Below are 13,767 nucleotides of genomic sequence, written 5' to 3'. Positions count from 1 at the left end.
ATAATTGAATGAGCGATTATCCCTCCCATTAATAGACAATGATACAGAAAGCACTGCCATATGTACAGAATATTAATGAGTGGCTGCAGCGGCCTAGATAAGAGAAGCGCCATGCAGTTGCTGTAATAGGGGTTAAAACAATTTGCCCCCCGCTACCCTATTCCTCCCTGCACACACACGAACATACACACACGCCAGCTCCCCGTGTTTTCCTCTCTGCTAATCCTCCACCCTCTCACCAACTAAGCGGGTTGCTTCTGAAAATCTACCCCCCATGGCCTGGACGGATGCTTGGTGCTGACCTCACTGCTACCAAGGCCAGTCGGTTATTGTGTAAGAAATGGAGCAGGGTCTCCTGACAACAGAATGACATGCAAATGATGAGAAACAGAGGGTGTTTTGTGTTTACGTTATGAGCCATTCAGAATTTTGCCTACAAAAAGAAAACAATGTTTTATTTTATACGGCTTTTGCAATTTTTCTTGTAGGATCTCAACATTTTACAGCTTCTTCCTTCTCTTTACTTTCCACAACTAAAGTGTTTTCTCCTCGTGTTCAGCTCAAGTGAAGATGCAAGAGGAGTTGAAGCCCACACAGTCACAAAGGCCCATCCTGCGTTTCATCAAAAGTTGCACAGAGTCACGCAGGTGAAACAGCTGGGGCGCTCTTCTGTATGAATCTCCATGCCAATCAATATCTAACATCTATTAGCATTGGAAAGCAATATTTCCCCTTTTACCTTGCAATAATTGTGCTTAATGCTGTGAAGTACCTTATCGTAGGTCTGGCGGCAAAAGAAAGGCCGGTTACCATGGCGACCATGAAAGCCATTGGTTTCCTTTTCAGCAGAATAATGAACTTCTCTCCTCTGTGTGTCACTCTTCCACTCCACTCGCAGCCTCTCCGATTAAATTGAAGTCCACGCGTCCTTGAAATCCCTCGTCTCTGCCTTATAATTTGCCAAACAAGAGGGGAAAAAAAAAGAAAAAAAACACAGAAAAAAAATGTTCAAACCTCAACAAATGCATCACTTTAGGCGGAGGCGTGGGTATATCTCACTCAATCAATGCACAATGTACTTTTTTTAATCTTGCTAAAGCGAATACATCCTCTTAATTAAAAGATTTTCTATACTTGCTTTTGTGTTGTATTTCTTTTAAACTGGAATGATTTCTGACTATATTTTTTCCACTTTTACTTTGTTAGGCGGTTAGATACTGGATTGCAAAGCTGTGAGATAACCATTAGATTTCCACCTAGGAAAACTATCAGTCCTCTCAGATCCTAAACAACTCTTAAAGTGAGGTTTTAACCTTTAGAAAGAGGTATCAGGTCCATTAAAAGCAGTTGCACTACTTTTATTTTTGTAGCTAATTTAAATGTTAGAATGAATCAACCATGCAATGCAAAACCCCAGATCCCTTTGTGTTGATCAGCTTGATGCTGCAGTAGCTTTGAGGTGATGGAAAGCTCCTCTCGAGTATTTTATGGTTAATACTATAGGACAAACTTATTAATAATGACTGCTAAAAGATTCACCTAACTAGGTGCTCGGCTGCAGGATATTTTTCTACATTTCTACAAGAATTTAAAAAAAAAGAAAGAAAGAAAAAGCTCTGTGTTTCTCTTCTCTAAATGTCTTGAATCCGATCAGTGAATGCACTCGCTATCCACAATGTCCTTGAGCACAGACATCTTCACTGCCAGGGGACATTGAGTGTTTTATTCACTGGAGGTGTCTGCATGATGGTCGATCAAGGGGGAAGAAAGGCCTGAAACTCATTCAAGCAAACTTGGAGAACAGAGACGAGCACACAGATCGAAAGAAAGCCAACAAATAATGACATCAATTAAACAGCTGGAATGGAGAATATCCCAAATTTATTCAGATCACCCACTTTAAGTTGGAGACCGTTTTATCTAAGGGACTAAACGCACAGATATTTTGCATATTTTTAATATGAAAACGAAGACGTCAAGTTTTTAATGTTCAAAGTCTCATTTAGTCTGATTTTTTTAAGCAATTTGAAAACACAGATGTTAGTAAAATACTCAGTTTTACTTTGTCGTTATTTGTAAATTAATTCTTTGTACGCTTTGATCTTGGTGCTTTGCTAAAACGGATGTGGCAGTTGCTTAAGTTTCTAATCAAATATCAGCGGTCTAGCTTCATGAAAGCGTCACTTCTGTTTTCGTTTGCTTATCTGCTTTTTCAATGACAGACCTGCTCATTTATCGCTCCACGTGTGTTTTCCAGAGAAATAATTTCCAAAATGGGCGGAAACACTCGCGAGTCTGGTTTGCAGGAGTGGGGTGGGGCCTTGATAACGTATGACGTCTGAACATTTCTCCAAAACAGTAAACTTACCTTTAATTTATATTCGTCATTTGTTTTTGTCTTTTAAACTTCGAGAGGCCGAACCAAAGCACCTGACAAGTGAGTTAGTCCGAGTTGCCGCTGTTAGCAACATTTAAAAAGCCTGATATTATTTTAAAATGAGAGCTGCGAGGACAGCTTTTCCAAGGAAGGGTTAGTTTCTTCAGATTTTTAAAGCGACGTCTAATCGGAGCATGCGCACATGATCAATTGCTCTACCTAGGTTTCTCTGGTAGGTCAAGGTGGCAACATATCCTGTTAGCGGGAGCGTAGAAATGAATCAATCAATATCAGTTTTGAGCTTGTTCAATTAAACATCCCTCATTTAGGAAAAAATGCACATAAAGCAGTAATTAAAAAAATAAATAAAAACACATACGTCTGATTGATAGATAGATAGATAGATAGATAGATAGATAGATAGATACTGATTTTTTTTAATTACTTAAAATATTAATTTATTAATTAATATTAATTTTCAAAAATCTTTTTGTGTAGGCTAATATTACGATATCCCAGATTTTGTATGTTCTTAGTAGATTTACTTTTGATTCAGAAACCTTAGTCTGCACTGGCACCTCTTTCAGAAGTGGAAAACTGCACACAGAGCCCACCCGGAAGTCATGAAGTTCATGACTTGCTTAACTGCAACATATTTACTGCACGTATTCATGTAAATTGAATGTGTTGTTGTTGCTGTTGTTTTTTTTTTTTTTTTACCTCTGGAGTGGATGGCAGGGTGCTCATGCTACCTTTCGGGTTGGTCCTTGAGGGTCGGGTTTAATTTTACGCAGATGTGTGAAATGCTTAACAATCACACATGGTGTTTTTCAGAAATGGTACCGTTTGGATGTCCTGTCCATCCTCCCGCGTTTCTTCTGGCTTCCTTCTCTTTTTATCTTAAAGACAGCGTCGTCATGATCGTGGCACAAAAATATTTCTTTCTACACTTAAACGTCATTTTATAATTTTTAGAATTTTCTAATGCATTTTTAAAAAAATCGAGTGTATTCACTGCAAACACAACACTATATCCTGAACTTTTAAGTACTGCCTCCTGACTAAATCAGACCACGAGGAGGCGCCAGTAAGCTTACTTCAAGCGACCAAATGAACGAAATCTGCCGTTCAGTGCAAGGCCAACTATTGAAATGTGCACAAAGTTGACACGTCGTCCTACAAAAGCGTTTGAACCTTTAGGAAGATGAGAATTAAATGTTTATTACACGCCGAGTGCTGGATCAGTATCATAAAGAAGATGGAGATCTTTGTGATGTAGAATGTGTACAGGTTATAGTAATTAAAAGGTACCTGTGGGTCAGTTATAACTTTTGGTGTGGATAAATATGGAAATCCCATGCGTTTAAAAATCCCCTGAATACTCTTCTTATAACCTCCAAAAACATGATATTAAATGTTACATCTTTCACATTCAGCTAATATGACAGGGTATCTTTCTCACCAAGACAGTTTGTAGGCACACATGTTGGTTTTTTTGTTTGTTTGTTTGTTTGGGGGGGGGGTGCAACTTTAGGGAAATTCAGTATAAAGACTTCCCAAATAGGCTGATAAGGGTTTACTCTTAAATACAGGAATCTGATATAGGCATCTGGTGTGCACAAAACTGCTTCACCAGCTATATGTTTTTGTTTATCCCTCATATCTGGACACGTGATGGTAGATTACAGTGAAAAACAGGTTTTGTTAACATTTGAGTCACATATTCTGCTTTCACTTCCCAAACGCTGCCTGCGTTGACACCTTATTTAGGTCTCGTAAGGTGTTACTTTCAATTTTGCTAAACACGAGGTGATGTTGATTAGATGTAAAATCTTTCCCTGACCAGTTGTTCACCACATAATCAGGCTGTGACAACTGATATGACACTTCTGTCTTTTGTGGTAACATGTCATTGTGTAGCCACAAGACTTAAAAGTAGTCCTGGTATTTTAGATTGTGAGAGCATCATTTGGGATGGTGCACTCTAAACACTTCTCCACTTGCATACCTTCATACATCAGCAATTTTAAAAAAAAAAAAACAAGGGTGGAGGGCTCTGTGTGATTAAGTAAAACTTTCCTATGCTGATTTCAGCTCTTGCAAACCTTTCAGAGTTAAAGCAGCCAACTTATCCTTGAATTCCATTTGTCAATCCCGAAGGTAAAAGGGGAAAAAGGAAAATCCCTTCTCCCGCTGCAGAGGTGTGGGTGGTTTTGAATGCAGAAACAGTCTGGAGTCGTCTCTCCGCTTTCCTCCATGGTAAAGAAAAAGACAGCTGTGAAAGTTGAAGGACAAAAGCAGCTGGGATCTGGGGCTGCGCTATATTTGCAGCTGCAGTTTCTGGGTAACACACAAATACTGTTGATAAAACAGGAAGGATTACATCACAACTGTCTTATGTTTTAAGACAACAGTCAGACGTTTCTGTTATATTTTCATCAGCGAGTGTTCAATCAAACCTTATTATCTACACCAAAGATGACAGACTGACTCAATCGTCTCATCGTTTTACTTTAAGGCACCTGTATTAAAGGCTTTAACTCAAGTGTCTCCCTTTCTTCTGCCTAGGCACAATTTTCTCATAAATAACTGTATACAGGAGTGTAACCACTGTTTATTTACATGTTTAGCAATGAATAATAACGCCTCTGGGTTATATACAGACTCATTAAAAAATACATGATTTTTATATAACAAATAGCATTCTGAAGAAAATGAGAGGAACCCCAAACATTTCTTTGTTTTGTTCTGCAGAAATCTTGAAAGACACAAAGCTTATCCAGCTGAGTTAGAGTCACAGTACACTGGTTCTTTTTCTCTTCAAGCCTCAGATCGGAAATGACAGTTCAGCCAGGTGCAGAAATATTTACCAGTAGCTCGCAATTGGCACTACGTCTCAACATCCTCACTGGCTTTAAGAGCTGAGTTTTTATAAGCCAGGCCAATACTGTCGTTATTATTCCGCCGTGCTGGTGCCTGCTCAGATATTTGGCTGCTCACTGTCTGTCTTTTTTTCATCAGAACATTCATCATTTTGGAGCGGTAGTGATCCCCAGCCAGGAAATACAATATGGGATCAATGCAACTGTTGATGCTGGCCAGCGGCCTGGTGATCTTGTAAGTAAAGTTTACTATGTTGAGGAATTTACAGTTAAGATCCAGCACACGGGCCGTATAGTAGAGGGTCCGTGTGATGTGAAATGGGACGAAGCTGACAGCAAACACCACAAGCACCACGATGATGAGCTTGATGGATTTCTGACGTGAAGCAGCGCTCTGCTGGCTTGAAGATATTCCCTGTCTGGGCTGGCACAGGGCCCGAGCCATCAGGCAGTAACACACCATAATGACGACGAACGGGATGCCAAACAGCAGCACCATCACAACAGAGCTGTAGTCCACATACTCCTCGAAGGCCTCCTGGCTTGTTGTGTCATGGCACAGGGTGTCATTGCCCCTCCTGGAGGTGGTGACAAACATGATATTGGGCACCAAGCACACGGTCACCACACTCCACACTATGCCGCAGACCAGGTGTGCATGGCGACGCTTCACCAGGCTCATCATCTTGATAGGGTGGCAGATGCCGAGATAGCGATGCACGCTGATGCAGGTGAGGAAGAGAATGCTGCAGTAAAGGTTGGCATAGAAGAGGAAGCGTGCAAGTTTGCAGGCAACCACACCGAATGGCCAGTGACTCCGGTTGGCATAGTAGTATATGAGGGTGGGCAGGGAGAGTACATAGAGGAAGTCTGACAGGGCGAGGTGGAACATGAACACTGTACTGGCGTTCCAAGGACGCATCTTCACAAACACCCATAAAGCTGCAGCATTAAGCACAAAGCCGAACACACACACCAGACTGTAGGACACGGGCAGCAGAATGTATTTGAACTCTTCATCAAACTGACAGCTCGAGTTGAAGATCGAGATCAGCACAGACCGGTTGTGTCCTCCTGAAATGCTGGTGACCCTCTCCATAACTATGAATGACCTGTGCGATCAGCTGTTAAAGCTATCAGATGACAAAACCTGCGAGGAAAAAAAGAAACACTGAGATATGACGATTTTTAAAATATAAAGTTCACCCTTTTTTTCGGTTGGTAGCTGCATATTTATCCCTCAAGGGACCAAGCTGTTTTAGCAACTGAAATGACAGAGTGAGGTAATTTATGGCACCGTTGTTTTAAACAGGAAGACTTTTTTATTGGCTCTGTATGGGTTTATCTTATATATACAGTTTATTTTATCTATGATGGATTCCAAAAATTTCTATGGTAACAAATGATGTTTTTTTTAAACGTTTAACTCAAATCATCAAAGCTTCTGATGTAGTAAATCTTGTTTAGGTACAAGATTCACTGCAAAACATCACTGAGTAGTGATTAGAAGTAGAAAACCACAATAAAATCAAAATCAACAAAGTTCAATGTTAAAGAGTACATATATCTCTGGGATCACAACTAACGTTTCCAAACTTTTCCGTATCTTTAGCTAACTTTCCATCATACCGATACTGGAAGTAGATTGACAAAATCATGGTAGGAAACACTTTTTTTAAGATTTAAAAATATCACAGCAGCACATATAAATATGTCACCGTCTTCAGTTTAAATGTAAAGAATTTGCCCTCTATAAAATTTTGTTTTTAGAATAAGCTACTGATGGGGCTGGAGCTTAGGTGGTACAGCAGTTTGTCCACTAATTGTAGGTTTGGTGGTTCAATCTCCAGTCTAATTTTGTCTTTCTGAGGCAAGAAACAGAACCCCAACTCTGTTCTGTTGCCAGGCCAGCACCTTGCATGGCAGCTCCACTTGCACAAACTTGTGCAGGTGGGTGACAGAGACATTGTAGAACCACCAAAGATGCATTATAAGATAGAAAATAATCTGAGATTAATCAGCAATGAAAATAACAGTTGTGGTAGTGGAGGAGTCACATTTTTTTTCTACTGGAATCATGTCAGAAGCATTTCAGTCCTTCATTTAACTTAAAAATCATAGTCTAAAAACACTGTGGGGGGGAGCTTAAATGGTCACTATGCACAGCAATATCCCTTCAGAAAGTAAAATTCAACTAGTTAACTACTTAAAGGCTTGTGTTTGGAAACAATAAACATTATATTATAAAACTATATTTTTATTATCGATTTATGTATCACCTTAAGGTTAAAGGTGATAAACGTGGTAACTATATAAACGGTGTAGACCGTATTTCACTGGGAAATCTATCGGGAAAGAAGTGCAAAGTTAGATGTAAGGAGGGTTTAATAAAGTGTATCTAAACAGAACTTCCATCGGTTTCTTTCCATTGCTGTTGGTTGATCATTTAAATCTCCTTAACCTGAATAAGAATCTTAGATGTGATTTCACTAAAGCTCCGCATATCCGGCTCCGCACCTTTCTCTAGAAGCACGACATGGTAACTTCACTGCTACTCACCGCCCAACAGGATCCTCACAGCCGTGTTGTTGTTGCGGATCGCGATCCCGTTGTTGCACCGTGGAGCTACGGAGAGTTAGTTCGCTTAATTGTAAGTTTCACTCTCAGCCGTGATCCAGATGTATGAAAAAAACTCTGCTTCTCTCATTCCGTCACACTGTCCACTGCCTCTGTGATCCAACCCACGCGCGTTAAGCGGTCATTAATGCGCAGCGACGAATACACTCCTCGACATTTTAACTCCAACACAGTTCGCGCGGAATGATAGATAGCAGAGTGTGGTTGAAGTGGGAAGTGCTGAGTGGGCAAGCTGCCACTCGAGATTCCTGTTTTTGCAGCTATCGAATTAAAGAAACACGTGGAACTGCTACTAGAGTTTAATTCGGGACAAACATGCCCATGCATGTATGGATACAGTGATCAAAAGTTAGTTTCCCGTCGCTCAGACTTACGAAGAAATGCAGTGCTGTGCAAAAGTTTTGAACCAACCCTTTATTTATTTATTTATGAGGCGGAGTTTTAGTCTTGTGCAAAATTTGTCCAGTCTTTTCACGTTTTTCTTTGGACATTGGCTGCTTTTTCACTCATTTTCAGTGCTTGTACTTGACGGTTTTCAGAAGAATGTCGTTTTGTTTGTTAAGCTCCTTACTCAGGAAATGTGCTTTGTGTCTAAACATGACACAGCTTAACAAGGAACCAGTTTTTAATCTTATCTTTATCTGCTTTGTTACTAGCAGTCAACAGTCAACTGTTCTATTTGTTCCCCCTTGTTTTATTCGAATCTACCAAAAAGATACAGTTCGATGCATAGTATTTTTGCACTATTTTGCAAGACCTGAGAGATTTGTCTGGCCCTTTAGTCACTGAAGTTTAATCAGAAATGGTCTCAATTGAATGACGTCTGTCAAGAAGCCGCTCTTAAGGAAGGGAAACAGAGAGAAAAGCTGAAATATGCCAAACTACACAAGAACTGGAGTGAAATTCAGTGACAACAGATCTAAATGATGAATGACGAAAATGAACATTTTTGGTTCAAATTATTGTCAGTTCAAATTAAAGATCAGGAGAGAAGCATGGCAGTGAGTGTCTACAGTCATTTGTAAAACACTGTGGGTCCGCTTTCGTGGTTTAGGGCTGCATTTTGGCCAGGGGTGTTGGAAGTCTTGTCAAAATTCATGGAAATATGAACACAGAAAAGTATAATCAGAGTTTGATCCACCTTTTAATGTCATCTGGAAAGTTTCTGATTGGCAATAGCTTCGTTTGTCAGTATGAAAATTATCCAAAATATACTGCCATTGATGTAAAAGCTGGATATATAAATACACAATGGAGAATTATAAGTAATCAACTTCCCTCAACAGAACCTGAACTTTGACATTACTGAAGCAGTGTGGGATCATCTTGACAGAGAGCAGAACAAAAGGCAGCCAACATGCAAAGGAGACCTTTGAAAGTCCACCAAGAAGCCTGGAGAACTATTCCTGAAGCCTACTTAAAGAAAAAGAAAGAAAGAAAAGAAAGTTTGCCTAAAAGCATTCAGGCTGTGTTAAAGAATAAAGGTGGTCAACTTTCAAGCTTGTTTGAATTGTTCCACAACTCCACGTGTTTCCACAAGTATGTGCACATGTGGGTACTATAGCTCAGGCAGTAGTGCAGGTTGTTTACTAATCAGAAGGTTGGTGGTTTGATCCCTGACTGCTCCAGTCTGCATGCCAAATAATGCCTGCGCAGGTACTGCTGCTAGTTGTTAATGAATTCAGCCAGGTCAGAGTAGGCCTTGGGATTACTTTGTCCCCTTTCACTAGGAACTCTCTTCAGATGTCTTTGACTTTTATTAAAAAAAAACTGTATCTGCTGCCCAGCAAGGATTTCATGTTTTCTTAGTTTAGGCCAAGCGCAAAATAAAAATCCATGAATCTCTCCCACAGGTGTGTCTTCCATCGGTCTCAGTACTGACCAGGAAGCGAGCAGACTTAAATTAAAAACATTTTCTCGCAAAAGCAACATGGGATCTCGCAAAAGTACTAGGCTAATGCTTATATACCTTCCACAACACAGAATAGCCTTGCCCTTTAACACTGTAGTTCTTTACATTTTATTTTTTTTTGTACATTTTACTTCTAATTTTGAAAACAGACTCTTGTAGGAGTTAACTTTGTAACGGAGTATTTCTCCACTGTCATACTGCCACTTGATCTTTAGTAAAACAGCTCAGTAATTCTTCCACTGCTGGCATTGTATGTCTGAGATGAGACTCATTCCCATGTCAAAACTTTATAGCAGTCAATACTGAAATGTTATAGGAGATAATATTTGAACAGCCCATCTGTCAGAGGAGTCACGACTTTATAGCGGTGTATCTTCCTTGAGTTGTTAGGGATTAAGTTATTCCTCTCCGCTGCATTCTGGGCCAAACAAGATTGTTAGGGCGTGTAATGATAGCTGGATCATAAAGAAATAAAAGCAGGTAAGTTGTCCAATAATGCTGTTGGAGACAGGCAATAAAGTAAGATGAAATGAGGCAAAGTTCCTAAACCAAAGTTTGGATGATCCACACACTGAATATCACAAGATAAGATACTGTATTGCAATAACAGAGATAATAGCAAAGGTGTTTTGCTATTATATTAATCGCCATTTTATGATCTGTTCCCAGATAGTCCAGACAGAGCATGCTCCTTGACTCAGGTGATATGCAGAGAGACGATCTCCTTGCATAGTACAGTTGTCTGATTTTAAAGAGGAGTCAGTTATACTTTGACAAAAGAGCATCAAACTGAATTTTGTTTAAGCCAGTTAAAGATCTTTTAGGGGAAATGAGAATTAATTTACATGAAAGCAGAACCCTCTCAAAAGGAAACTGTTGTTCTTCACCCAAAGGTTAATATGTCAAAGACACAGTAACCATGTTTGATTGTGCGTGTGTGCGCGGGTCAGCTTCCTGGTGAATGTGTCTCCATGCGGGAAGGTCATCTTGTTGGTAGCAGTGCAGAGTTTCTGTGTACAGAAGCGTTTGGGTGATTTAAATGTCTGGAATGTGAGTGGGCCACTAACAGAGCAAGCTCCTTATCGGTCAGTTAAGTGTCGATGGACACATGAGATGTTAACGCATCAGACTGCAAGAAAATTCTTGAAAAACACAGTCATTTTCTTACTAACAACCAGATGAGAAAAGCGATCATATTTTCATACGTGTACTGCAAAAAAAAAAAAAAAAAAATTCAGCATAAAGACCAGACAGGACAAAGCAACTAGACTTCCTGTATTCAAAGATAACAAAACCCAGAAGATTTAAAGATCAGTAACGAAGCTTTGTTTGTTTATTCCACGTAGTACTAAAGCGAAGAACTCTCTGACATTATAACACTAGTGGTTTATGTTAGGTTATTTCTTGGCTGAAGTCTTGTTAACACTTCGTGAGGCTGGCAGACAACAAACACGCACACACCTTTGTGCTAAACTACGTTAATTGGTGGCAGCCTCATTTTTACTGCATAGTCATGAGAGTAGTTTAGATATCTTATAAATGTAACGTGGGTTTCTTTTTCTTTCTTTACTCTGTTATGCTGCTGTCTGCTAAGTGGCAGTTTTTTGTATGTCATCTTAAATCCATATACAGCAAAGCATGTGACTTTAAAAAAAAACTTGTTTTACAGCTAAAGCCAGCTGTTTCATACTTTGAACTTACCAGCACTCCTCTGGTGATGACATCACTACAATTAGTAGGTCACTGACTTAGTGGTGACTGACACATGCCTGCTGTTAGTACACGTGTTTGGCCGTACTGGAATAAGTAACTACCTCAAATGAATGCAACTGTTAAAACCTGAAAAACATTCACACGCCGGGGATTATTTGTTGCTTCTGAGTCAGCTTCACAGTTGTCTCACCTCTTTCTGCTGTAATGTATCATTTTACCTCATAATGTGTCATTATAGGTGAGCTGGCAAAAGCAACTCTCATACGTTTTGGGCATAATTTCAGTCTGTACGGACGTATCTGATGTGAAGTGCTGTGCTAAAGATCATTTCTTGATCATTTGCTGGGAAAATTGAAAATAGCTGCAGCTATTTACCATAGTGAAACATGTGCAACCTTTCATGGCAATACGATGTGTAAGACAACATCTGAGTTTGTAGAATTCTAACAAGCTTGAAAGGCGATATTTGGTATGACCACCTTTATTCTTCAACACAGCTTGAACTCTTAGACAAGCTTTCTTGTTATTTCTCTTAAGTAGTCTTCAGGAATAGTTCTCCAGGCTTCTTGAAGGACGTTGTTCCGTTCTCTGTCAAGATAACAAATCTGGTCATATGTGTTGTTCCTCTCTCCTGACCCCTATACTGACAATGATTTGAAAGAAAAATTTTCATTCTGCAAAATCTGCTGCCACATATTTTTGGTCCAGTTCTTGTATAATTTGGCATATGCCAGCCTTTTCTCGCTGTTTCCCTTTCTTAGGAATGGCTTCCTGACAGACATCCTTCCACTGAGACCATTTCTGTTTAGGTTTTGGAAAACATCGGACAGATCCACAAGAAGGTCCAGATGCATATCTTAGGTCCTCTGTCAGGCCTTTTCTTGTTTTTTTTTCTGTTTCCTAAGGATATGACTTTCGGATATGGTCCATCTGTCAGTTTTCTCAAGTACACACTGTACACTATGTTGCGAAATGCAAAGTTTTCAGCTAACAGCTTTTTGTGAATCACCTTGGTAATGAAACTGTGTTATCTGAAATCAGAACAAATTATGTGTTTTTGAGGCAGGCTGCTAGTAACAATTTCAAATTGTTTCTTTGCTAAAATATTCTGTTTAGGCGCAACACTGGTTACTTCCTTGAGTTAAGTGCCTTTTCTTGAATATTTCACAGGTGAGTGTTAAGTAGCTTAACAAACAAAAAACCAAAAGAAAAAAAAAGGCATTCGTACAATTTGTACAATGTCCCTCAGGATATAAGACGGAATCATCTGTTTGGCTTAGACTTTATCAAAGTCCATTATCATGGCATCACTAAAGAATAAATCTTCCACTGCACACATTAATATAAGGTCATTGTAAAGGAAATTTGGTTGTATATCTGATTTTACATATTCTATACTTGTAGTAGATGATTTTGACTGCAATAACCCCTGTGCGCTTCAGTACTAGGCCATTAAGTAGGCTATATCAGACAGCATTCAAGTAAGATAATACACCATGATCTGTGCAATGGACGGCAATGGAAGCAACTGTCTGACGGCATGAAATGACATGCAATTGCCTGGTGATAGTCAAGAGTTGCTTTATCCACTTTATAAAAACTGCATGAACCATGCACAGTGGGCATATTACAGATTAAGTGGCAGGATAATAACAGTATAGGACAGTAAACAAAATGACATATGGCAGGCCTTTTTGTATCAGCTTTCCAGATGAACTTCCAGTAGATACAGATAGATTTTATGCTTCGTGGGTTTAATAGAGATGCTTTTAAAAGCTCAGGCCCAGGCTCATTAATAGCAGTGTAATGGAAACAGACAGCAGAAGGGATGGAAGTGGAAAATAAAACAATAATCTTTTATGAACACTGGCAATTGAAAGACTATAATATTATAGTCATTTAGAATTCACTGACAATAAAATCAATGAGACCTTAATACCACAAAGCAATATTTGTATACGCGTCAGTAATGAGAAATGCCTACCAAGGACTTCCACGGATAACATCACGCTCTGGCAACATGGATGGAAGAATCAAGCAGATTGTGCAACGCATGCTTCCTGTGTTCTCTTTGCTGTGTTGACACACACAATCTATTGTTACAGTACTGATGTGATAAATGAAAAGTTGACAGGGCTGTAGTAATGTCCAGCTGGCAGCCTGTCTTACTTTTACTTCTAACAGTTCTTCCAGTTGTAACTGAGTGAATTATGATATTTTGTACCATTAATGTTGCCCGTTTCTCT

General features: G+C 39.4%; 1 protein-coding gene across 3 annotated transcripts in view; it reads right to left on the bottom strand.

Moving 5' to 3' along the window:
• Positions 1–13,767, bottom strand: part of p2ry4 (pyrimidinergic receptor P2Y4) — a 27,174-nt gene extending 13,407 nt beyond the window's left edge. For all 3 annotated transcript variants that reach the window (XM_040015232.1, XM_040015233.1, XM_040015234.1), the window contains exons 1-3: positions 7,819–13,767; positions 3,098–6,409; positions 773–949 (exon numbers count right to left, since the gene is read on the bottom strand). In XM_040015232.1, the coding sequence (XP_039871166.1) occupies positions 5,267–6,358 (1,092 nt within the window). In that variant the 5' untranslated portion in view covers positions 6,359–6,409; positions 7,819–13,767 and the 3' untranslated portion in view covers positions 773–949; positions 3,098–5,266. The remainder of the gene's footprint in view (positions 1–772; positions 950–3,097; positions 6,410–7,818) is intronic.

The sequence above is a fragment of the Simochromis diagramma genome, unplaced genomic scaffold (assembly GCF_900408965.1).
Source record: "Simochromis diagramma unplaced genomic scaffold, fSimDia1.1 OVJJ01000685.1, whole genome shotgun sequence".
Classification (NCBI taxonomy): Eukaryota; Metazoa; Chordata; class Actinopteri; order Cichliformes; family Cichlidae; genus Simochromis; species Simochromis diagramma.
This window is presented reverse-complemented; position numbering and strand designations above follow the sequence as displayed.